The sequence below is a fragment of the Lottia gigantea genome (assembly GCF_000327385.1).
Source record: "Lottia gigantea unplaced genomic scaffold LOTGIsca_76, whole genome shotgun sequence".
NCBI lineage: Eukaryota > Metazoa > Mollusca > Gastropoda > Lottiidae > Lottia > Lottia gigantea.
In genome coordinates, this window is record NW_008710536.1 from 564,436 (window position 1) to 592,317 (window position 27,882).

The 27,882-nt window shown below is 31.6% G+C and overlaps 1 protein-coding gene across 1 annotated transcript in view; it reads right to left on the minus strand.

The window, feature by feature from the left end:
- LOTGIDRAFT_196531 (hypothetical protein) overlaps window positions 1–27,882 on the minus strand; it is a gene marked incomplete at both ends in the record, with an annotated part of 40,993 nt that overhangs the window by 3,490 nt on the left and 9,621 nt on the right. The window contains 11 exons of the mRNA XM_009066406.1: window positions 458–574; window positions 972–1,091; window positions 1,662–1,810; window positions 2,562–2,723; window positions 3,537–3,707; window positions 4,039–4,243; window positions 4,316–4,498; window positions 4,778–4,985; window positions 5,378–5,548; window positions 6,099–6,165; window positions 15,330–15,514. Of these exons, the coding sequence (XP_009064654.1) occupies window positions 458–574; window positions 972–1,091; window positions 1,662–1,810; window positions 2,562–2,723; window positions 3,537–3,707; window positions 4,039–4,243; window positions 4,316–4,498; window positions 4,778–4,985; window positions 5,378–5,548; window positions 6,099–6,165; window positions 15,330–15,514 (1,738 nt within the window). The remainder of the gene's footprint in view (window positions 1–457; window positions 575–971; window positions 1,092–1,661; window positions 1,811–2,561; window positions 2,724–3,536; window positions 3,708–4,038; window positions 4,244–4,315; window positions 4,499–4,777; window positions 4,986–5,377; window positions 5,549–6,098; window positions 6,166–15,329; window positions 15,515–27,882) is intronic.

The following is a 27,882-nucleotide window of genomic DNA, read 5'->3' on the forward strand; positions in this document are numbered from 1 at the left end:
AAATTTACTAATAATAAAAACTAATTTCAGCTATATCTATCTGTATCACATGCAGGTTTCAGTTTTTTTAACAAGAACTACCAATGTATATGACAAGGAAACAAGTAAGAATTTTGTTTAAAAATTGTAAGGTCACTGGATTGCTGAGCTATTCAAACATTGAAAATTGGTAATATTTTATTTTTGCACTAATTGATCTAATCAAAACACTGTCTAATATTAAATGAAATAATTTGTCATGACACTAATTTGACCATAATTTGTTTCCCTTTTTCTCATCTAATTCAGCATATTTCAATTAAGCTTATCAAGAACAAATAAAGTCAAAATGATGATGGAGTAAAAAAAACAGTTTCAATATTATCAATCTAATTCAAAACAGATTTCAAAAATGGTAACATGTCACCGGCTCATCCACTACTGAAAATGCAAAATGCTGCCCCTCAAGATAAGTTACCTTTTCTCCTGATAAAGAAGTCATATCTAATGAACCATACATAAATCTAGCTGTTAAAACTTGTGGTTTATCTTCCAATACTATCACATCATTAGCTCGGTGGTTTGGTTGTAAGTTCTACAAATAAATCATAACTACATCAACAGCTAACAAACGCAACAGCTAAAATGAATTAGTCAATTAACAGCAATTTAAGAGAGTGCCCACTACAATGTTATGATCTTTTGATTCTTTTGAACTCAGACACACTTGGGCCGAATTTTTGGGGCTTGTGACAGAGTGATTTTATAAAAAAGTGGATTATTAGAATGTGGTTGATAAAATAAGAATCTAAAATGAATTTTAATGAAAATCAGATGAAAACTAATGGGTCCATAGCATTTTCAAAAATGAAGATTCTATATCATTCACACGGTAATGGAAATGTGGATGAATGAACCAACTAACATGGGTTCTGACAATAAAGTTCACACAGAGAAATACTGATGGAAAAAAAATAACAGATTCAACCTACCCTAACTTTAATCGTTGTACGTCTACGTAACCATTTCTCTCTAGGTTCTGTTATAGTAAAATTATGTAGATTATTTCTACCAGTTTTATCACCATCTAATATCACATCAAGTCGCAAAATCTATAAAAATATAAAATGATTTGCATTTTCACATAAAATCCAGTCTCAAGATCTAGAAAACATAAAATGGATATTGGTCTCAAAATTTAGAAATATAAAGATCTATAAGTTATATCTAATAGCACAGCAAGTCTCAAAATCTATAAAACATAACAAAAAAACTAAGTCTCTAAATCTATAAAACATAAAAAAATCCAGGTCTCAAAATCTAGAAAACATAAAAAAAATCCAGGTCTCAAAATCTAGAAAAAAATATAGAAGTTATATCTCATATCACATCAAGTAGCAAAATCTAGAAAAAGATCTAGAAGTTACACAAAGTTTCCAAACTTACATCTTATATAACATCAAGTAGCAAAAATATCATATCTTATGAACCAGAAGCCATTGAATATCATCCTCTCAACAGAATTTATCCTGTTCAAGGTGTATTTTGGTGAATATCCACCATTAAAAAATTGAGTTTTACATCCAAATTTTCTGCTTTTAAGTCGTAAACTAATGATGATAGCCCAAATTAAAAAAAAACAGTCTTTAAAACCAAAATTCCAAAATACTTGTAATACTAACCTGTCTGAGTATAAAAGCTACCACATCAGTTGATTCCCAGAAACTAGCATGGAATAGATGAGGAAGAGCTGATACAGGGAAGGAATGAAGTACTTCAGGACAATATAATACATAATCTACTCTTTTATTACCCCACCATTTACTAGTTACTGAAATATATATATTATTAAGAAGGGTTACGTCTAGGTTAAGTTAGTTATACCATTAAACTTGTAAAATCTGCTGTACTTGATATCCATGGTATTTGCATTGCCCATTCCCATGAAAGAATAACCATTACGATTTATATCACGACATGTTTTATGAAAGCTTAACTATAGTTAGATGAATTTAGTTTAGCTTGACAGTCTTTTTAAGTCCTTTTGTTTGATTATCATAAAGATATGATAGGTATCATCTGCGCCTTAAAGCATGCTTACAAATCAAACAAAAGAAATCTGCCCAAAACTGTATGATGGCATCAGTACTATTCTACAAAATTGCTTCAAGTTCTATGCTGAAAATTGTCTGATCATCACAAATATTGATAGGCACAAGTTTTGCTTTTATAGCCAACTAACAAATCAAAGATAGCGGACCACAGCCATATACACATAACGAATTTCATTTGATTCCATCAAAAAATCTAGTTTTTAGAGCGTCTACAAGCAAATGTTGACGGACGGATGGACGGACAGGGGTGCCGACAATATACGTCCACATAGAGAGATGTGGGCGTATAAAAATGAAAAGAATATCTCATGGTAAGCATGAGTTGAAATGTGAACAGATGGACTGACTAAGGGATATAAGGACTGACAAAAGGTGTGACAGCATTGTGTGCCCTACCTTCCAAATAAAAAGCACTAATTGCCTAATAAAGTTTAGTAAAACCACAAGATAGTTTCAGTAATAACCTACCATTAGTAATACTAGCTACTGTAGTTTCACCAACACCTGATGTAGCACTAGTTATACTAGAAGAACTAGATTGTCTCTGTAATAAACCCACTGGATGACCAGGAGATACTGATTGTCTGTGACCATCATTAAATAAAGTTAAACATTGCTGTACTGCTTCAACTAGAAATTAATAATATCAAATTAGTAAATTCCATACACTTTAAAAGTATTGTTAATCATTAAAGAGATTGTAAAGAGGTTTTCTAAATTTTTCATGTGTATTAGGGACACTGAAAGCATCAATTTGCACCATTCCAATTTTCAATCAGACATCTGTAGTTCCTCTGTAGTTCCTGCAATTACACTAAAAGAAAGTGTTTAATAACGTCACTTGTAGCAAAATTTGCTTTATCACATAAGGTCCTTCACAGGGCTATCAGTATCCCAGATATACATACAAAATTTAGAAAATCTCTTTCCAATCTGTTTAATGAATTCTATTTAGCCAACACCATTTAAGCTAAATTAACAGCCATACCAATATGAGATCTTAAAGATTGTGAGTCAGATTTGACACTGATTTAGCCAATTTTTTTTTGTTACATTGAAAATACAGCAATATTTTCTGCCCCAGGGCATTGTAAAACAGACTTGTTTTTTAAATGATACAGTGTTTCTACATTAGAAAATGCTAAGAAGACCTAACAACTGGAACAAAAGAAACTCATATGCACTATGGATAGCTGTTTCTGTATTAATTATTGCGATTTGTTTTGGATGCCTTTCTTGATACCCTTGGTCCAATCTACTAAAGCAAATTCAGTAATATAAATAGCAGACAATATTATTTGAAATCATATTGAAATAATATCATTTGAAGCATCTAGAGATCACTTTATCTAGAAATCACATTATCTAGAAATCAAATTATCTAGAAATCACATTATCTACAAATCACTTTATTTAGAAATCAATAAATTCAATCTGACTCACCCACGTGTATAGACTCTCCATCCCCCAATGGAAATTTACTATGTCTAGGTATTTTAATAGGTTCTATATGTTTAAAGTTAGCATGTAGTAATGGTTCAAGTCGTAATGCAGTAGGATCATTAGAATGAAATAAATTATATACTTGATGACAAGATGGGCGTAGAGGTGGGCCTGGAAAATAAAATATCAGTTAAAGAGTGGTTTTCTGCTAGGAGTGTGACATTTTTCTTACATATAACTGAAGTCCAAATATTAGGAATTTAACCCTTGTTTTCCCAAGTCATCTTCACTCATAATTCCAGATGACCAAGCTGTAAATGGGTACTGATAATCAAGGAAAGATCAATGCCAAAAGGTTCAACAATGGACCAACTGATCGAAAAGGATCCTTTATGAACCTAAGTTGTTTTCCATGTAAAATATAGTGGTTTCTTTCTTCTTGTCTTACTATTTTTGTGATGAAAGGTATTTTATTCAATAGGTAATATAAATCTATACATACTATGTTTATCATCTCCAGTAAAGAGACGTCTGTAAGCTAATACCATAGCTAATGGTGAACCAAACATAAAGAGATCAGATACATCAAAGTCAAACTGTAGATTTGAATCAAAATAGCTACCAGCACTAGTTCTCCGTGATGTACCCAAATCAGTTCTGTTCACATTTAAACGAGGTCCTGAGCTTTGTCTAGTAAAATGTGGTCGCTCTAGTTCACATTCCGGGGGTGCCACTTCACTTTTACTACGTTCTATTTTAATAGATGTTTTACTTCCAACATTTTGAGGTAAGTCTGGATCACTTTGACTAATGACGCGAGATTCAGGATTAACTGACTTGACGACCTCGTCTTCATTTTCAAGACTGTTATGACTACCACACCGACTACGCATTTGTTGTGTGGATCTTGCCAAAGCATCATAAGCCATTAATGAACCTGTTGAATCAGCTAAGAAACAGATCTGAAAAATAAATTTGGAATTATAAAATAATGAACATCAAATGAAAGCAAAACTGATCAGGTGTCTTAAAGATCTGACAATATTCTTATGCAACACAATTTGTAGGGAACTTGTAAAATCAACCAATCAAATGTCCCTTCCACATCCTGGGACATTAATTTTAAACATATACATGTATTGTTAGCCCACTGTTAAAAGTATTTTTGATGCTGAGTGAATTACCCACAGAAAAACACAAAACATCCACATGTAATTAAAATAGAATCATAGATCTTTTACCTGTCCAGAGAATCCACGACCATCTTCAGATTGTAAAAATTCCTGGTAAACAGTATTAACTTTAGTAATAACGGTTCCAACATGTTCCTGATATTCAAGACTAGATGATGCAAACAAACTGATGGCACCAAGTGGAACAAAGTCTTGATTCATGGTTAAATTGCTTTCAAAATTTGGACTCTGGCAGTCTAAACCAAAGGGACTGAGACTGGAAATAAAAAAAATAGAGTTAAATAAATGACAAAAAAATCAAAGAGGCTTGCTACATAATATGAAAGAATAAATTCAATTTTGGCAGAGGTAGTGATAATCCCCACAAATTTTTCAATCCAACTTCCCCAAACAGTGATCAAAATTCTGGGTATGATAAAACATATAACAAGGAATATTTTTAGATTTCAATTCCTAGAAATCAGAAAACATATTACTACATAAAAATATTTTTTCCTTTCGGTGCTAATGTAGGACCCTTACATTTCTGTTATTGCTAATGTATGGAATTGTAAACAGTATTCACATTAACATCTCTGTTCTACTATGTGTGTAATTTGAAATTGCTGTCAATAGAGGTCAAATAGAAGACAATATGTAAATACTGACCTGGACAATACACTTAATGTATCAGCACAGATTAATGGACAGGAGACCAATCTAAATGCTATTTGTCCCATAGCAGCTTGATAATGACTCTGTATAACAGAATCAAATGTTGATCTTAATGTAGCAAAATCACTTCTTTTAGATGTGGTTTCATGTGATGAATCGAGAATACTGCCTGAAAATGCATTCAAAGATTATAAATCATTGAAAAAATTCAAAAAATGTATCAGAGACCTTATCTTTGAAATCTTAGCTATAAAACTAAATTTAAAAGAAATTTTAACGGTTGGCCAATCAGATGAAGTGAATGTTGAAATTATTTTTAAGAGACATAAGACCCCAGGCAATAATCATATCCTGATGTCTCTAGCCTTGAAAAATATTCACGCCAAAAAGTATTTACAATTGTGGTGTATATACTGATTATCTCAAGATATTCTGGAATTACAAGAATGACAGACGTCAAATCAGAAATTACAATGTTACAAGCAGAAGGCATAACTGACTTGGATCTAGTGCAAAGAAACAGAATTGAATGTGCTTTATCGAAGACAAAGAATATATCACCAAAACAGTTAATCAAAGCATTGACCGTTGATCAATCTCTGTGAGATATTTTATTAAAATCAGTGGCTTCAACTGTTTTAACAAGGAACTTTGTCATATATTATTTGAAGATCTCAAGGTGTTTGCAAAATGCATATTTTATCTCTGGTATAACTTACCTCCATGTAAAACTATAAATAGAACTTTAGTAGGACAAACAGCTGATGTAGGAGGTGTAATATCTCCACCACCAGCAACATGACCATCTAAACTGTATATCTGACGAAAATGTTCCACTCTTCGACCAAAATTAGATTCTGTAAGAAAAGTTAATATTCATAATTTCAAGTAAATCTCTTAAACTGAAAGATAATTGATAGTGAGTTGTATTTAAAACATCTCAATAGATTCAGTTAATTACAGAATACAACTCAGTAATCAAAAACCATAATAATTAGTAGAATTGATAGTGAGTTGTATTTAAGACATCTAAATAGATTCAGTTGATTACAAAATACAACTGAGTAATCAAAAACCATAATAATTAGTAGAATTGATAGTGAGTTGTATTTAAGACATCTCAATAGATTCAGTTGATTACAAAATATTACTCAGTAATCAAAAACCATAATAATTAGTAGAATTGACACTGAGTTGTACTTAAAACATCTCAATAGATTCAGTTAATTATAGAATACAACTCAGTGATCAAAAACCATAATAATTAGTAGAATTGATAGTGAGTTGTATTTGAAACATCTAAATAGATTCAGTTAATTATAGAATACAACTCAGTAATCAAAAACCATAATAATTAGTAGAATTGATAGTGAGTTGTACTTAAAACATCTCAATAGATTCAATTGATTACAGAATACAACTCAGTAATCAAAAACCATAATAATTAGTAGAATTGATAGTGAGTTGTACTTAAAACATCTCAATAGATTCAGTTGATAACAGAATACAACTCAGTAATCAAAAACCATAATAATTAGTAGAATTGACACTGAGTTGTACTTAAGACATCTCAATAGATTCAGTTAATTACAGAATACAACTCAGTAATCAAAAACCATAATAATTAGTAGAATTGATAGTGAGTTGTATTTAAAACATCTCAATAGATTCAGTTGATTACAAAATACAACTCAGTAATCAAAAACCATAATAATTAGTAGAATTGATAGTGAGTTGTATTTTAAACATCTCAATAGATTCAGTTAATTACAGAATACAACTCAGTAATCAAAAACCATAATAATTAGTAGAATTGATAGTGAGTTGTATTTAAAACATCTCAATAGATTCAGTTAATTATAGAATACAACTCAGTAATCAAAAACCATAATAATTAGTAGAATTGATAGTGAGTTGTATTTTAAACATCTCAATAGATTCAGTTGATTACAGAATACAACTCAGTAATCAAAAACTATAATAATTAGTAAACTAGTGTCCAAAAGAAACGATACCACCTGTTTGCAACGACATAAAAGAAAAACTAAACAATGCAGAAGTTTAGGATTGGTGTTATGCTTTTGAGAAATCCTTTCACAACATCTGTACAAAAATTTCATTTCAATTAAATCTGTACATCCAATATGACAAGCCTTTAAAGATGGGTGGGGTCGAAAAAAGAACATTTCGTTAGAGCACTGATCACAGAAACAACGGGAAATGTCACACCACACGTCACAAAGTCAAGTCAGTAGCGGGTATGTCCACCGTGACCATCAATACATGCCAGAACACGCCTATGGACTGATGCCGTCAAACGTATGATGACGTTGGGAGTGATGCGTTGCCATTCCTCGAGGAGACATCGTTCCAAGTCCTGGACGTTGACTGGAGGCACACGGCGACGTCGGATTTGCCGATTGAGGTGGTCCCATAAGTGCTTAAGGGATTCATGTCCGGTGAACATGCGGGCCATGGCAAAACCTGTACATTGGCGTTGGCAAGGAAGTTCTGTGTCAATCTTGCTGTGTGTGGCCTTGCATTGTCATGTTGGAAAATGAGTCCACGAGGCTGTAGGGCACCACAACAGGCCGTAGGATGTCATCAATATAACGCTGTGCATTCAGGTTTCCACGAATTACGACAAGCCTCTTTTTGACGACACCACATATGCCACCCCAAACCATTAACCCTCCACCTCCAAACGGCCAGACCTGTTGGATACAGTTAGGCGCCAAACGTTCACCAAATCGTCGGTATACAAGCTGCCGTCCATCGTTTTTGAAGATGAGGAATCTGCTCTCATCAGAGAACATAACACGTGCCCAGTCCCGCCGTTGCTAACGTCGAACTCGCCTGGCCCAGATCAGTCTGTTGTTCCGGTGTCGAGACGTCAGGAGCGGTCTGCGGTAGGGATGACGTGGCCGGATACCATACTGCCGTAGTCTCCTGTAGACGGTCTGTCGACTGATCCTGTGTCCCAGTGCTGTAGCCGCCATGGACGTCACTGTTACGGTGCGTTTCCTCAGGTGTAATACCCGAATGTAACGATCTTCACGGGCCGTGGTTACTCGTGGTCTTCCACACCTGGGCCTGTCTGACGTCTGATCTGTCTGACGTAACCGCTGCATCAACCTGGTGATAGTGATGCGTGCGCAGCCCAACCTTCTGGAGACGTCGACGTGTGTCGCTCCTTGTTGGACCATTCCAACGGCTCTCTCTCTCAATGGCTGTCAAACGTGGCATATCTTGTGTTCTTTTTGTTGCTGTGATATCAACGTGTCTGATCAGCCGTTTTATACAGTTTTTATGCACGTGCAGAACATGCTAGAGAGGGAAATGTCACTTTCATGAAATTTACGTTTTTTCCCGGAAGTGATCACGTGTTCCCGGTATTTTTATCGACTATGCTGTGTTTGGGATGTGCAATACGAATTGGCATGTTTTCATATTAGACAATTCACTTAGTAAAAAACAATTTTGAAAATAAGTCGGTATCGTTTCTTTTGGACACTAGTTTAGAATTGATAGTGAGTTGTATTTAAAACATCTCAATAGATTCAGTTAATTATAGAATACAACTCAGTAATCAAAAACCATAATAATTAGTAGAATTGATAGTGAGTTGTATTTAAAACATCTCAATAGATTCAATTGATTACAGAATACAACTCAGTAATCAAAAACCATAATAATTAGTAGAATTGATAGTGAGTTGTATTTAAAACATCTCAATAGATTCAATTGATTACAGAATACAACTCAGTAATCAAAAACCATAATAATTAGTAGAATTGATAGTGAGTTGTATTTAAAACATCTCAATAGATTCAGTTAATTATAGAATACAACTCAGTAATCAAAAAATACTAAAATTAGTTGACAACAGATAACCAAAATTTGCTGCCACCTTTCAATGCAAATAGTGCATCATTGAAAGTAAAATTTGAGATAGAGTAACTAAATCACAAAACACAATACAAACCTTCAAGATTTTCACTCAACATAGATCTAGCATCAACATAATATTCATCACCACTAGATATCAAATCCATAGAGGTACTTCTTGGCATCATAATATGTTCTTCTTCTTCTTCTTTCTCCATTTCACCTTCTACAATATAAATAAATATATTTAAATAACTTTTCAAACTAAAACTTGACATCATCCTGTTGGTCTGACAGAATTTTAAATCTCGGAAAGAAATCAGGTCACTGGCTAAACATCTTATTGATCTTTCTCAAATTATGCATACCAATTTACAGCTAGGTCAACTGGAATTTTGAGTGAAGATGACTTATTCAAGTTCAGAGGACTTTCACATGCCAATCAAGATCAAACTTGCAACCACCATTTGTTCCATGTAACCAAGCAATTGATGTCATGTGTAAAAGCCTTAAGACAGGTTATCTATATCTGTCAGGCATTTGAACATAATGATTTAGTTAAGTTTTCATGGAATTATAGGAACCACAAATGAGAAATCAGAATAGTCCATAGAGAAGCCATAAACGTATCAGACACCCACAAATGCTAGAAAACCACCCCATTCAAATCTTTTTACATAGCAGTAATTGATTGCGAAAATCACAGACACTCAAGGGCTAGAAAACCATTATTTAATTTCTTTAAGTTTTAGAAATCCATTGGAGAAATTGCATGGAACAATTGATCCAAAATCAATATTATCCATTATTGTGTCACATGCACTTACAAATTAAATCATAGTCAAAAAAAATTAAAATGAAATGAAATATTCATGACAAATAACAGTGCTGCACTTATAATGCTTGTGCCATTTCAGTCAAATGGTATTTTAGTTGGTGCCACAGAACATATTAGTCATTAACCAAAACTTGAAATTATTTTGCATTAAAGAATATTCCAACATCTCATTAACAATGGTTGTGCCAACACAAGCTATAAGTAATACACATGACGCGAAGATTATTGCAGGAATCACTAAAAATATCGTAATCAAAATCCAATGCCTTCAATTACTTGCATGCACTTAAACATTAACCCTTTCATTAATCCACAATCCCTTATATCTTGGTCATTCTAATATAAGCTCAGAGTGACCCTGAAAATTCCTGTTCAATCACTTGAATCAATATCAGAAGATCATTGCAGGAACCACAGAAAACATTTTTGTCAAAATTCAATATCTTCAGAACCACAAAAAATACTATAGTCAAATTTCAATACGGTACCTTCAATTACTGGCATGCACTTATGCATTAATTACTAATCCAAAATATCATAGTTCTATTAGAATATTAGTGCCAAATAGGTGATTAATATAACATTAATAACTGTTACAATACTGTAGACAGCCTGTCTGTATATTGTCACCTAGAATGAGTTTCAAGATCTAGTATAGTATATTTTGAAAGGAAGGGAAAGAAATCAATACAACAATATAAGACATAATGAGAGTGTATCTTATGCTGAGATACACTAGATATCTTATACACATGCTTCATTTGCAATACTAGTAATTTCGATGTTTGTGTAACATTGATTAAAGATTTCAACATCTTACAGAGTAATTGCAGATGATGCCAGCAAATAGTGTGAAAAAGTTTCGATTTCATTTCAAACGAATCATGAATTTATTTTGATGGAGTCAAACATTGACAGTATTATCATAGCTGTTTTCATAGAGTCGAAGCTGTTTTCATAGTCTTTAATAGCTGTTTTCATTGAGTCATTCATTGCTGTTTTCATAGAGTCAAAGCTGTTTTCATAGTCTTTAATAGCTGTTTTCATTGAGTCATTCATTGCTGTTTTCATAGAGTCAAAGCTGTTTTCATAGTCTTTAATAGCTGTTTTCATTGAGTCATTCATTGCTGTTTTCATAGAGTCAAAGCTGTTTTCATAGTCTTTAATAGCTGTTTTCATTGAGTCATTCATTGCTGTTCTCATAGCTGTTTTCATAGAGTCTTTCGTAGCCGTTTTCATAGAGTCTTTCGTAGCCATTTTCATAGCTGCTTTCAAAGAGTCAGATATTATTTTTATTAAGTCAAGCAGTGTTTTTCTATAGAGACAGACAGTGTTTTCAAAGTTTTATTTTTTAACAAATAAATGCATTGTCTAAGAGAATAATTACATGTTCCCAATTATTTATTAAAAAAAGCTTTCTGTTAAATTCATAACCTCAAGATAGTACTGGATTATTCACGGAAAATAAATTGATTTTTTCCTATTTTAATACATTGAAAATATAGACAAACCTGATTCTATTTTATCAGATTTCACTACATTTCATTACTAGCTTTTAACAATAAATTGAATATAAAGTAAAATACAATAAGATTTAACACAATACAAAACTCAATTTATACTATTGTCTATATCGGAGTTCTTCATTTCACATAATTGTTGTCTGGGTCAGGCAGCATATTTCTGGTTCAAAATGAAAGGAAAATCTAATGGAGTGGCCTAGTTTTCAGTATTTTTCTTGCTACTTTTTAGGATAATTAGCCATTCAATGTGGAGAAGTTTTCCACAACAGTAGTATGAGTCTAATTTTCCCCATTTCAATCTAAAGTACACAAGACCTAGCAGAATCTCACTTAAATAAACTAATAATAATCATAATATACGATTTTTATCGTGCACCTTTCACATTTGTGTTCAAGTACACTGTACAATATAGGCCCAAATACATAAAAAAAAAACTAAATACATGAAAAATAAAAAAAATAAAGTACTGGGAAACATATAGCATGAACAACAAAATACAACAAAATACAAATAGACAACTTATGATACATTATTAATTTTAAAACTTGAACTCTATGAAAAGGCCAGAGTAAAGAGATGTGTTTTTAATTTCTTCTTAAAACTATAAACGGAGGTAATTGATCTTAAACTAAATGGCAGATTATTCCATAGTAAAGGCGCCTGTACAGAAAAAGAAGGATTAACTGACATATTTTCTTCGTTTACTTTGTGAAATAAACCATAAGAAAGTTCCAATTAATTCAGTGTGTATTTCTGCATCTAACAAAACATCAAAATGAAATATTTCTTCAAGGTTTTCTTACAAATGAAATGAATGGAGTTTTACGTCCTACTTTTCTGCACCATGTGAGCTAATGAAGATGGGCATCGCCATGCAGGGTGCGATGAGGGAAATTTTGCCAGGACAGCGGCATTAGCCTGCTCTTTTTCGATTTCCAACTGTCGAGGGATTTTTAACGTACACAGCCTGAAGCACACGGGGCCTCTGTTTATTGTCCCATCCGAACGACTAGACGCTTTTTCCATGTCAGCCTCTCTTACTACGCGAGCAAGCGTCCACTGAGCCACCGCGGCTCTCAGGTTTTCTTACAGCATTGTCATTTAGGACATATTTAAAGGAATTTGACAGTATGGATGCATGAACTCGTGTAGATTTTACTCACGTAAGTAAATTTAGGTCATACACTTTTTTGGACTATGTGCATATTTCCTCCAGCCTATGTATAATACTGTATGCAGTTGCATGAGTTCTTTTTGATACTGTGAGCAATTTTACAAACAGGAAGTAATTTCCACATGCAAAAATTACATAAGTGTCAAAATTTTGCAGTTAAATCAAGGCAAACACTTTCTATATATCATTTACAAGCAATTTCAAGCTGACCTGGGAACTATATGAAGTCATGTGTATGCAATAGAAGCACTAATGCATATTTAATCACATCATTGGCGTATTGGGATTTGTTCTAATCATCTGCCTGCAGGTTATGCCAGTTTTCTCTGAAACTCACTGAAAGTAATAAAATTCTATTGATCTGCCTCCACATTGTGATTTTTATCTCATCCTTTTTCATAGTTTGAAGATTTTCTGCTTCACAACATTTTCATCATATTCAGCAGTGATTTTATAAATGCCGTAGGCTTGTTTGATTTTTATTATGATTAAACTTCAGTGATGACTTGTTGGTTAGAGTAAAATAACAATATATGGTAAAAAAAATATCATCTTTAATAAATAAAATTTGTACAAGCAAGACAATTCCATCATTCAAAATCTGGCAAAATTGAGAGTGAAAGCTTTATAGTAGTGGACTCCTCCCAAGAGAAGTACCATCAGGTGTTTTCGAAAAGAATAAACATACTTTGCTTCTCGCAATCTGCCACTGACAACATCATGAGATACAATCAGATCTATTTATGCCTGACCAATCAAATCAGCCAAGATTAAAGAAAGAGATTTGTAATATTTTTCGCTATACCAACCATAACATTCCTGAATGAAGTTTGAAGTCTTCATGTCGTGCTTTAAAGGGACAGATTTGCAAATTTGGAGGGTTGATTTGAGTCTTGAATTTAGAAGGCTTCAGAAGTAATTTCTTTCGTAATTATCTCAAACTAGGAATTTCTTTTTCTTTTTCTTTTTCAATAGATGTCTTTTCTTTATATGGCAGGGACACACCTTTTTTTGACTCAAATAGATAATTATGGACATATGGATTTGAAGGCTTCAATTTCGAGGGTGAACTATGAACAATATTTTTGATCAGCTTAGCTAAATAATTCCAGTGTCTGAAACTAAGGTAGAATTAGTCAAAAGGATGGCAAACCTGTCCCTTTGTTTCACTCAAACAAAGAAACCCACCCTTGATATGCAGTTCTCCTTGCATATTTGCTAACAGAATTAGGAATGCTAGAAGAGAGAGAACTGATACATGTTGGACCCAGGTCAATTCAATAAAGTTTTTATTGACTTTACAACAATGAGGCAGAATTTCTTGAAGGATGAATATGTCAATAAATGACAAGGTGTCCATGAGGAATCCATTTACTGTCACTCTTGTTTTTTCTGGAAATACATTTACCTAATCTAGTTAAAATTTTTAATTTTTAAACAATATTTGTTTAACAATATTCAACAGATTCGTCAATTAATGTCATGAAAATGGAAGAATTTTCTCCTTATTATTTCATAGGTTGTCCTCGAGACAACTCAAAGCTCCTGTCTACAAATAATAATTCCTATAATTCCAACAAAAAACTACTACAGAAACACAAGTTGTCACCATCCAAATAGCTAACATTCATTAAGATAATAATATTTGCAGTATAGTTTGTTTTTGGAACCATATGACTGATTTTAATTCTTAAAGGTGATATGGTTAGTTGAAATTGCTTTTTTAGCTGGTAGGACAAAATGTATCTCTTTCATTGTACAAAATGATAAGATAGTGTCTTTTATTGTGTAATAAGGACTAGAATGTCAAAATCTTTGACAATCGCCTTTGGAATTCATTATCAATAAGTCCACATTTATGAGGGTTATAGATTGGATAAGACAGCTCTTTGATTTCTCTCTGATGTCCAGTAGTAAATGTCAACGACACAATAAGTAACTAGAAGATCATAGTGAACTGTCTGGACATAAGAAACATTAATAGAATTATGTCTATTCATAACACTTCCAGTCTCACATCAATAGAAAGACCTACAGAGACATTATTAGCTATGTAAACTATATGAAAAGAATTTCCTAAAGTTCAATTGTAGACTAGCTGTAGGTGATGGTACTGAAGGCTGGCAGAGCTTTCAATACTCACCATAGTAATAAGTCCTCCACCAAAAAGTCATGTCCATCAACAGAGTCATATCTACCAACAGAGTCTTATCCATCAACAGACTAATGTGTACCAACAGAGTCATATCTACCACCAGAGTATGTCCATCAGCAGAGTCATGTCTTCCATCAGAGTCATGTCCATCAACAGAGTCATGTCCATCAACAGAGTTATGTCTACCAACAGAGTATGTCCATCAACAGACTAATGTCTTCCATCAGAGTCATGTCTACCAACGAGTCATATCTACCAACAGAGTATGTCCATCAACAGACTAATGTCTACCAACAGAGTCATGTCTTCCAACAGAGTCATGTCTTCCAACAGAGTCATGTCTTTCATCAGAGTCATGTCTATCAACAGTCATGTCTACCAACAGTCATGTCCATCAACAGAGTCTTGTCCATCAACAGAGTCATGTCCATCAACAGAGTCATGTCTACCAACAGAATCATGTCTACCAACAGAGTATGTCCACCAACAGACTTATGTCTTCCATCAGAGTCATGTCTACCAACAGAGTCATGTCTACCAACAGAGTCATATCTATCAACAGAGTATGTCCATCAACAGACTAATGTCTACCAACAGAGTCATGTCTTCCAACAGAGTCATGTCTTCCAACAGAGTCATGTCTATCAACAGTTATGTCTACCAACGGTCATGTCCATCAACAGAGTCATTGCCCATACAGGCATTTAAAATTGTAGTTCAACTTATCTATCAAATATACTATCAACGTATCTACTATACACGGCTTTACAGAACTACAATCATTTGATCTTGGGTTATATTGGGTCAAATTTGGGACTATTCTGTGTGTATTTGTGCAAATATTACTGCAGTATAAATGACAGCAAATCATGAAATATCTATGACTTATGTGTAAACATAGAAAAATCACAAAAACCATTAACTGAATTACAATCAAACAATTTTAATGAAATGAACAAGCTATGATCATCAAAAATCACTTTAACAAAACATTATTCAAATACAAAACATAAAATATAAAGCTCATTTGTATAATGTCCATTATGAATCATTTCATTTACATGCTGGTATAGATCTGTTGTATGTTTACTAATAATTATGATAATAATTTGATTTTTAACTTACATATACTTTTCCAGTGTATATATCCACAATGTAAACAGTATATTTATAAATAAGGTTTATGTTTACAAAATTGTCATTCTGTCTAACAGAAATAAGTCAGCTTTTTGCTTTCAGAAACAAAGAGATCAAACATTTGAGTCTTTACCCATAATGAAATCTGCAGACCTAGATCCTCTTTCAGTAGAAATAAAAGGAATAGGATTTTCAGTTCATAAAAAGGTTACTGAAGACAATGTGCAGTGCAGGGGATCTTGAACATCACAGACTTCTTATCCTAGCCAAACTTTTCACTGCTTTTCCATTTCAACCTACTTAACCTGTATCCCCTACAGGATAAACTGGGATAAAACTTCTGAATCCCAAACATCTAACCTTGAGGTCAGTCATCATCTGTTCAAACCAAGTCACAAGAGAAAAAACAGAAAGACATACTAGACTAGAATGATAAATTAAAGAAAACCAAAATCTCTGCAGAATTTTCAACAACGATTTTCTTCAAGGTACATTTTTAAAGGTAGTAAATTTGAATTAAAGATTTTCTTTTCTAGAATTAAAATTAAAGATGTTCTTATCCAAAATTAAAATTAAAGATGTACTTTTCTAGAATTAAAATTAAAGATGTTCTTATCCAAAATTAAAATTAAAGATGTACTTTTCCAAAATTAAAATTAAAGATGTTCTTATCCAAAATTAAAATTAAAGATGTACTTTTCCAAAATTAAAATTAAAGATTTTCTTTTCTAGAATTAAAATTAAAGATGTACTTTTCTAGAATTAAAATTAAAGATGTTCTTATCCAAAATTAAAATTAAAGATGTACTTTTCCAAAATTAAAATTAAAGATGTACTTTTCCAAAATTAAAATTAAAGATGTTCTTATCCAAAATTAAAATTAAAGATGTACTTTTCCAAAATTAAAATTAAAGATGTACTTTTCCAAAATTAAAATTAAAGATGTTCTTATCCAAAATTAAAATTAAAGATGTTCTTATCCAAAATCAAAATTAAAGATGTTCTTATCTGAAAATCTTAGAACTTCTTTTGATATCAATTAAGATAACTCTAAAAACATGATATTACTAATTATAGAAGACAGAATTTCATCACTGCCTTTGACATTTACAACAATCACCTGACATTACATCTTTCAGTTGACACAAATATCAATTGACATTACATCTCCAGTTCAACCTTTACACTTCAGTCCTGTTTTTTACATTTCAAATGGGAAGTGTGCAAGCTTCAAATTGTTAAAAAATCATTTATCAATATATGTTAACATCTTAAAGGGGCATTCCACTTTTTTGTTAAATAATTTATCATCAAAAACATCCTAAATTATTCCTGAAAATATTTCTAAAGTGTGCTATTTATATCTATGTATCTTCTTGATCAAACTGAATTTGTTTTAAAAGGGTTAATAAAAACTGAGAGTACTAATTGTTAATTAAGCAGTTTGACCTAGTTTTTGGTATTTGTCTTAACAATGCCTAGATATTATTAGTTGAAAGCTTTAGAATACATAGGAGACATATTTCTCTACAAATTAGGTATTTATTTTACTTACTTTCCTTGTACAGTAGTTTTCTTACAACTTCCAAAAAACATGGCGAGTTTTAAAAATTTACATAAACTTTTTATATAGTACTTAAAAATTAAAGGCTGGATTTTTCTAATTGAAACTTTCAGATAAATTAATCGTGGTATATCCAATAATGTTCGTAAAGGATGTAATAATTATTTTATGAAAATCATTAAGTACTAGTGATTCAAATGGCAAAAACGAAACCTAAAATCCAAACAACAAACTGGCGAAACACCAGTAGCAGCTAATTTTATATAATAGCCTGATTTTCAATTCCTTCAGTTTCATCTTTGCTCTAAAAAGTATTCAATAGATATTTCAAAATCAAGTTAGTCAGCTTAAATTCCCATTTTAAAGTAAATTTCTTATTAAATAGATAATCAAACAGATGATCAGTAACAATAGACAAAGCAAATGCTATCAATATATTCACACACAGAAATGTGGGTGTATGGAATCAAGAGAATTAAACTTGACATTTACTTTTTAATTCAATTCTAACAATCTTTGAAATCTATTGTGAAATGGTCTAGTGAGAGAGTATTTCACAATATCTTCCTACTGTCAAGTACTAGCTATTTCAAACACCATCCTCCACATCTAGTATTAATACCTCAAAATGTTATAAAATGTTCTATTCTTTAGATTTTCTAGCTTCAATTAAAAAGATTGTAAAGTGGTTTTCTTAATTTTTTATGTGTATCAGTGACACTGATAGCATCAATTTGAACCATTCCAATGATCAAATTCTACTAAAATGAAATGTTTGATGACGTCATTAAACGTGGTGGGCCTTATGTAATACAAATATATTGATGATGTCATTAAACACTTAATTCAGGATTTTAATGAGATTGAGTTTTTATTCTTCTACTTTTCAGCTCCTCATTGGAATAATATAGAATATGTGCAATGGCATACAGTGTGCAATTAGGATAATTTTGCAAACAAGAACCTTTGACACTACAACTAGAATTTATGAAATGAAATGAAATAGAGTTTTATGTTTTACTTTTCTGCACCATGTGGGCTAATGAAGACGGGCAATGCCATGCAGGGTGCAATGAGGGAACTTCTGCAAGGACAATGGCATTAGCCTGCTCTTAATCAATTTCCTACTGTCGAGAGATCTTTAACATGCACAGCCTGTAGAACACGAGGCATAGGTTTATTGTTCCATCCGAACGACTAGACGCTTTTTCCATGTCAGCCCCTCATACCTAATAATATATAATATGGGCAATAACAAGCAAAGACAAAACTAAAAAAAACACCAATTTCTTTTTATAACGATAACAACGTAGGTTCACAAGGATCCTTTCTTCCAACTGGTCCTTGACAGTGTGCAACTAGCTGATTTTGCCAAAACAGCAGCATTAGCTTACTTAACTCTATTCCAAATAGTGTCTCTATTTTGCAATTTAAAATAATACAAGTTGCTTATGGGATTGTAACCAGGTTTTTTGACTACTTATGAAGGGTTCCATGTGATGAAGCGTATTTATTAATTAGTGACATCATAAAACACTTAACCACAGATGTCTCATTGAAAATTGGAATTGTGCAAATTGATGCTATCGATACAGATTTTTTTTTTTTTAGAAAATCTCCCAATTTTGCGCCATTTTGGAGGGTTGATTTGATTCTTGAATATATATAAATTATCTTCAGAAATACTAGACATGTACGAAAATCACATAATTTCTTCAAAATTATCTCAAAACTAGGAATTTCTTTTCTATATATGGCAGTGTCTCAAGAAAAGATGATATGTCTTTTTAACTTTAAAATGCGAAAAATTCGGGACACACATGGATTTAAAGGAAAAAATTGAACGGTGAGCTGTAAACACTATTATTATTTGGCTTAGCTAAAAAATACTTAGGTGCAATTAGTAAAAAGAATGGTATACCTGTCCCTTAAGATCTAAATTCTAAATAAAATGGAAAGGCATCTCCATCAAAGACCAACATAATATGCAAAATTCAATACCCTTACCTTAACAATACAAACTAAAATGAATTCCACAGTAGCTAATAATTTGTATTTAGTATAGCTAGTTATGAACACAGATTTCTTTGCAAAAATGCTAAATCCTTTTTTGATATTCCAGAATATCACAATAATTTCACATCATAGCAAAAATTCCTGCAAGTCTGCAAGAGTTCCAATATCACATCTATTCTAGAGGTTCAAGATACAGTTTACACTAATCAAGAATGACATTATCCTGCTCATGTTACATTTAAGAATGATTTAAAAGCATCAAGTGACAAAATTTCCTGCAAACTCACAAGATTCCTAGTTTCACACCTAACAAAACATCAACTCTCTGACATTATACTTTTTTCAGAGAGAATCATTATTCTAAGAATTTCAAAACATTAGTCCCAATTCCTGCAAGTCCACGGTATTCCAAAATATCAATAGTTCCAGTTAGTTTGCTCATTACCAGATCAGTTAAAATATTCCAGAATGTCATATATTTCAGGCAAAAATTCCAGCTCAATTTCAGATACAAAAATAGACAGTTACATTTGTCCAAATTTACAAGTAACAAATATCATAATTCACAGAATTACAGGGCATTATGCCATAAAAATTCCATCATGTATTAAAAAGTCCCAATTTTAGGCACAACAAAAATTCATACACAGTTTACACTAGTCCAAAATACTCTTTAAAACATACTCCAAATACAATAATTTACAGAATTGCAGAGCATTATCCCATAAAAATTCCAGCAAGTGTACAATTAATATGCAGTTTACACTAGTCCAAACAACTCTTTATAACATTTTAATTTACTACTGTTCCTTATACACTGTTAATCAATGATATTCTAGTTCTACTGACATGTACTCTCCAACCAATATCCAGCTTTCAGTATAGCGCCATATTAGGAATATTTCAAGACAGACAATTTGACCTGACTGCTGCCACAAACGATATTCCACTCTCTTCAACTCCAGCCATAATTCCCTAGCTTAATAAGGCCATTAAAATAAATGAGTTTTATACAGGGTTTACAGTAGAAATAAGATAATTCTTACATTGGACAAGAAAATGTCATAGGTCACTGACCAAATACAAGACAATGTAAACATATGGAGAGAGAATTTCTATGGAATAAGATCTAAGACAATATGTGTTGTCTAACAAACATTTATTTTGTTTCAGGTAGTTGATTAACATTAATGGTATGTAATAATATTTGCATTTTCTCTTGCAACAGTAATATTATTCAATAGGACATGTGTTAAATTGTCTTCAAGTAATGCTTACATTATTCAATAGGCCATGAATAGAACATTGTCTTCAAGAAACACATTATTCAATAGAACATGAATAGAAATCTTCAAGCAATACTTACAGTATTCAATAGAACCATAAATAGAACATTGTCTTTTGCCAACATTTTCACTATTCAATATGACATGAATAGAACATAGTCTTCAAGAAACTCTTTAAGTTATTCAATAGGACATGAATAGAACATAGTCTTCAAGAAACTCTTTAAGTTATTCAATAGGACATGAATAGAACATAGTCTTCAAGAAACTCTTTAAGTTATTCAATAGGACATGAATAGAACATAGTCTTCAAGAAACTCTTTAAGTTATTCAATAGGACATGAATAGAACATAGTCTTCAAGAAACTCTTTAAGTTATTCAATAGGAAATGAATTGTCCTCAAGAAACACTATATTATTCAATAGGACATGAATAGAATTGTCTTCAAGAAACACTATATTATTCAATAGGACATGAATAGAATTGTCTTCAAGAAACACTATATCATTCAATAGGACATGAATAGAATTGTCTTCAAGAAACACTATATCATTCAATAGGACATGAATAGAATTGTCTTCAAGAAACACTATATCATTCAATAGGACATGAATAGAATTGTCTTCAAGAAACACTATATCATTCAATAGGACATGAATAGAAATCTTCAAGCAACACTATATTATTCAATAGAACATGAATAGAATTGTCTTCAAGAAACACTATATCATTCAATAGGACATGAATAGAAATCTTCAAGCAACACTATATTATTCAATAGAACATGAATAGAATTGTCTTCAAGAAACACTATATCATTCAATAGGACATGAATAGAACATTGGGTCACTTGAACGTGTATCCAAAGCAAAGTTAGTAGTATGACATGAGTTATAACTGTACTAGATATAAGGCACTTTAAATTGATTTAGATCTAGAAGAACTGGATGTAGGATCCTATTTTGAAAAGTGACATTGATACCACCTGGTGATACAAATATTAAGATGCTAACATCATTTCAAAACATTAAAGCAAATAAAAGGATGATGAATATTTTTCTTTCTGGCCTAATTAAATACACGTGTGTACTTATTTTATCACTTTTACTTCAATTAAATATTTCAATTACATTTTAGCTTCAAAGTGAAACTAATACCAGTTTATCTTCAAATTGAAATCTTTCTGTTTTAAAGAGAGCTAACCACTGTCAAGTTACTAAGAAAATTTCTTTAACAGAATATAGTTGTCAACTTATTGGTTTTACCAGCCCATACATTACCATCTTTTCTCACATGAAAATCTGATAATATATTTGTCTACAATACAATGAAAACTAAACTAATTTACACATATGATTGAAGAATAATTGTAATGAACAGTTTGCAATTAAGCTAATGTACCTTTAACATGCAGTTATTTCTAGATATATGAGAGCATATATTAAGTAAATTGTTGTTTCCAACAAATTATCACACTACAATCATATCATACTTTCCAATACTATCATTACATTACAATTATATCATTCTTTCCAATACAATCATTACATTACAATCATATCATTCTTACCAATACAATCATTACATTACAATCATATCATACTTTCCAATACAATCATTACATCACAATCATATCATACTTTCCAATACAATCATTACATTACAATCATATCATACTTTCCAATACAATCATTACATTACAACCATATCATACTTTCCAATACAATCATACCATACTTTCCAATACAATCCTTACATTACAATCATATCATACTTTCCAATACAATCATTACATTACAATCATACCATACTTTCCAATACAATAATGACATTACAATCATACCATACTGTCCAATACAATCATGACATTACAATCATACCATACATTTCAAATACAATCATTACATTATATTCATATCATACTTTCAAATACAATCATTACATTAGATCATACCATACTTTCCAATACAATCATTACATTAGATCATACCATACTTTCCAATACAATCATTACATTAGATCATATCATACTTTCCAATACAATCATTACATTAGATCATACCATACTTTCCAAAACAATCATTACATTAGATCATACCATACTTTCCAATACAATCATGACATTACAATCATACCAGACTTTCCAATACAATCATTACATTACAATCATATCATACTTTCCAATACAATCATTACATTACAATCATACCATACTTTCCAATACAATCATTACATTACATTAATATCATACTTTCCAATACAATCATTACATTACATTTATAACATACTTTCAAATACAATCATTACATTACATTCATATCATACTTTCAAATACAATCATTACATTAGATCATACCATACTTTCCAATACAATCATTACATTAGATCATATCATACTTTCCAATACAATCATGACATTACAATCATATCATTCTTACCAATACAATCATTACATTACAATCATACCATACTTTCCAATACAATCATTACATTAGATCATATCATACTTTCCAATACAATCATTACATTGCATTCATATCATACTTTCAAATACAATCATTACATTACAATCATACCATACTTTCCAATACAATCATGACATTACAATCATACCATACTTTCCAATACAATCATTACATTACAAGCATACCATACTTTCCAATACAATCATGACATTACAATCATACCATACTTTCCAATACAATCATGACATTACAATCATATCATTCTTACCAATACAATCATTACATTACAATCATACCATACTTTCCAATACAATCATTACATTAGATCATATCATACTTTCCAATACAATCATTACATTGCATTCATATCATACTTTCAAATACAATCATTACATTACAATCATACCATACTTTCCAATACAATCATGACATTACAATCATACCATACTTTCCAATACAATCATTACATTACAAGCATACCATACTTTCCAATACAATCATGACATTACAATCATACCATACTTTCCAATACAATCATACCATACTTAACAATACAATCATAACATTACAATCATCCCATACTTCCAATACAATCATTACACTACATTACATTCAGATCATTCTTTCCAATACAATCATTACATTACAATCATATCATCAAAAAAGACAGTGTTCTTTACTTCATAATGTGTTTGGATCTATCATAGATATAACAATATTAATCAATCTTTTACTGTCAAATGTTTTGAAAACAAAAGACTGATTTTTTTATTTGAGAAATGTTATGAATTTTACTCCACATGATTTTATTTACTGCCATTCTCAATGTGGATATAAAGACATGAATTGTGGTGTAAAAGTATTAAATGACCAAATTTATGTTTTCTTATCAAAGATTGCAAACAGTTCTTTAAGACTTTAAGCTAATTCGTATGCAGAATCTTAAAACTTGATTTACAATTTGCATGCATTTGTTGGAAAAGAAAAACTGAATAATTCCATAGTAATTGGGTCGCTTTCTGAACAATTTTCCATTTACTCAAAGTTTAACTACCCAATTAGTGAATTACCATCCTTTAAAACCATTCTCCATCTGCTGTGTAATTTTACAGATGTATTCTAAATGGGGCATTGAATTGTCATTTGTTAGATAAGCTACAGATTCCCATCTATTGAGGATAACAGTTAATCATGGTGCAATTTTCACTTGAACTGTATAATCAACATTTCCTTGCTATTTGGCAATAATTGTTGCGATTACATTAAAAAAACACAAACAAAGAAGAGTTTTATGGTTTTTGTGTGCTCCCTCTTAGACTAATAATAAAGGTAATAAAAATAAGTGTCTGCTCTTCCTATCATTGCAAAGGAGAATTTTCCAAGCTTTGGATTGCAATTAAACCACCAACCAAGGAATGAGTGCTGGGTTTAGGTTATCTTGTTTTCTCCATGCAGTATACAATGAGGGACATTTGAGCCAATTTTCTAAGAGTCTTAAGTGTTCATTATTTGAATTTTCCATGTAAACCACTTCAATACAGTAAGCCTAAGTGTTAGTCTAAATACTTCAATATTTTTGAGCTCTCGAAGAGTTCAATTGGACCTATTCGATAGAAAGAACACTACTTGACAGACTTCCAAATACATTTCTGAAGCTGATACATGTAAGAGACAGCAAATTTCAGACTATAAGCTTATTATTTTATCCTAGGGGTTGTAGAAGACAAATTGAAGCCATAGTTAAGTTGACTTATCAATAACTCTTAATCAAATATATACTACTCTCTCATACAAATAGAGCTTATAGATCTATTCTAATTAAATTTGGTCTGCTCTTTTACAATGAAGGTCATTTAGGTAGATCTTTTACCAGACATGGCTTACACTAGAGAATTGCTTATGTACTGACCACAGATGTTGAGCATAGTTCTCTGTATATTTGAACTTCCATTTGAATGAATTATAATACATATCTAATAATGTTATTTTAACCAATCAAAGCATATCATGTATAATATGTTTCTTGAACGAATAAATTATTGAATGGGAAACCTAAGGTAAAGCAGCATGACAATCTATTTGGGTTTTTCTATCCCACAAATGTTTTCAAGAAAAGAGTCTACATGACACATTGATGCCATTAGAACGGAACTGCATTAACAAACGTGTTAGATTACAATGGAGATTGTAAATGAATTACTGTACTGGAAAATTAATTTCTTTTACTTATTGAATTAAAATCTGAAATAAGGTAACGAAATTGTCCTGTCGCAATAAATTGGAAAATTTCATGAGACAGACAGAATATGTCTATATATGGATAAATGAAGATAAAAAAAAAGGCAGGAAAGTTAGTAGACGGTGACAAAACAGTAATAAAATAGATTACTATACTCTTAGCTATCTCTGACTTCCTTGATATACACATAAATCTAGGGATATTACAGATTACTCAGTCTGTCTACCATTAATAATGTCACATTATTATCACTAGCCTGGTATATAACTTAAAGCACTTTGTCTTATAAGACACGCCATGGGATGCGTTTAACCGTCATTCGTCCAGACTTATGAATTCTCAACTACAAAACCAACAGTGCCAAATCATCCAAATCCATCTACCAACTATCAACAACTACCTAATCTTACACTGGAAGAAACCATCTTATAAGAATTGACTGAAGTAGACATCTTCAATAGCCAGCACTAACCAGAACAAAGACACAAACTCCAAACCAATCTATACCTATATTCCTTCTATTCATAATATCAAATCCAATCAAATGCCCCAATTTGACACTTGTCAAAGACCACATACATCATAGACAAATCAGACTCTGTAGTTTCCAAATCAGTTACACTAGGGTTTAAGATACTGAGATACTAGGAAAGTCATTCCTGGCCTTTGTAAGTTTTTTTCTCTTCTGCCCTTCACACAAATTTTGGTCTTTAAGTTTTATCCCTTGTTTCCAGAAAAATTCTGTAAAAAAAGAAATTAAATTGGTCTAGCTAGCCTAATGTAAAAATAAATTCACTACACAGTTCAAAATATTAAAATATACACATTGGTTATTGGGAGACTTTGTAATAATTCTTGTTTAATGAAATTAGCACACACATTCCCCTTTAATATTGATTTATAAGTATATGAGAAGAAAAGTCATAAATGTCACAGACATATCATAGATAGATTTTATAGTCTTCTAGATTAAACAGATTTGGTATATATCAGACAAAATAACGACTTTTAAATTCATTAGACTCAGGCAGTGGGTGGAGTGGGGAGCAAATATTACTAATTTGGGTACAAGGAACTACAAAACTTTTTGACGAAACAAATTTGATTTCAGAGTCAAATTTTGAATGGAAAGCTTGAATGACCTCTTGAATAAGTCAGTCGACCCAGCTATATATGGGTTTGGATGATCTGGGAAAGATCAATGCCAAGAAGTTTGGCGAAGGACCCTTTTTGAACCTAAGTTGTTGTAAAATATAGGTGTTTCTTTCTTTTTCTTTGTTATGCAAGGATAAGATCATACTATGAGAAATGTGATTCTTTGGAATTTAAAATTGTCAAATCTGTATCTATATGAATGATATTGTGTAGGAAATAGTTTTTGGAATTATATTATAATATTCACAGAGAAGAGAGAGTTACAAAATTAAAGATAGTGGACCACAGCCATATACGCCCACCGCAGTAAATATTCAAGATTTAGGGGTAAGGGCAATAACTCTGCTTCTTACAATCGAAAATAGCTCAAATTCGTACTTGATATTCGTTTTATGAATATGTCAACACATACTGAATTTCATTTGATTCCTTCAAACACTCTGGTGTTTACGAGCAATTGATGTTAGATGTGGGCGTAAAAAACTACGTGTAATTTTGTAAGTCTCTCTTCCTTATGATAAAGTGAATGTCTTTCTAATCAAATGCCAAAGGTTTAATACAATTTATTTAGAATTTGGTTCATAATGAATCTGCATCTATGAATGATATTGTGCAGCATATAGCTTTTATAATAGTATTAAAAAATTCACAAAGAGAGAGTTAAAAAATTACACACCTAAAACGAATGTCAAATGCCAAAGGTTTATAATTTATTAAGAACTGCAGAAAGAAGTAATTATATTAGCATGATTCCTTTTAAAGACAATTTGTTGCAGATTTCCTAGTAATTGAATTACAAGATAATAATTTGAATTTGAAAGTGGTATAGGTGAAGATTATTGATCCAGCACACTGTAAACTAGATCTGGGTAATTTCAAACTAAATTAGCCTATATTCTACATGTTGTGTCAAATTACATTGATGACTTGCCTTTTTCAAGACTCGCCATAATGCAGAATGGTTATAAAGGACTGAATAATCAAATATAAACTGTATTTTCCTATCATAGACCTTGTCAACCTGGCAAACAATTTTCAGGTACTCTAATTCCAGGGA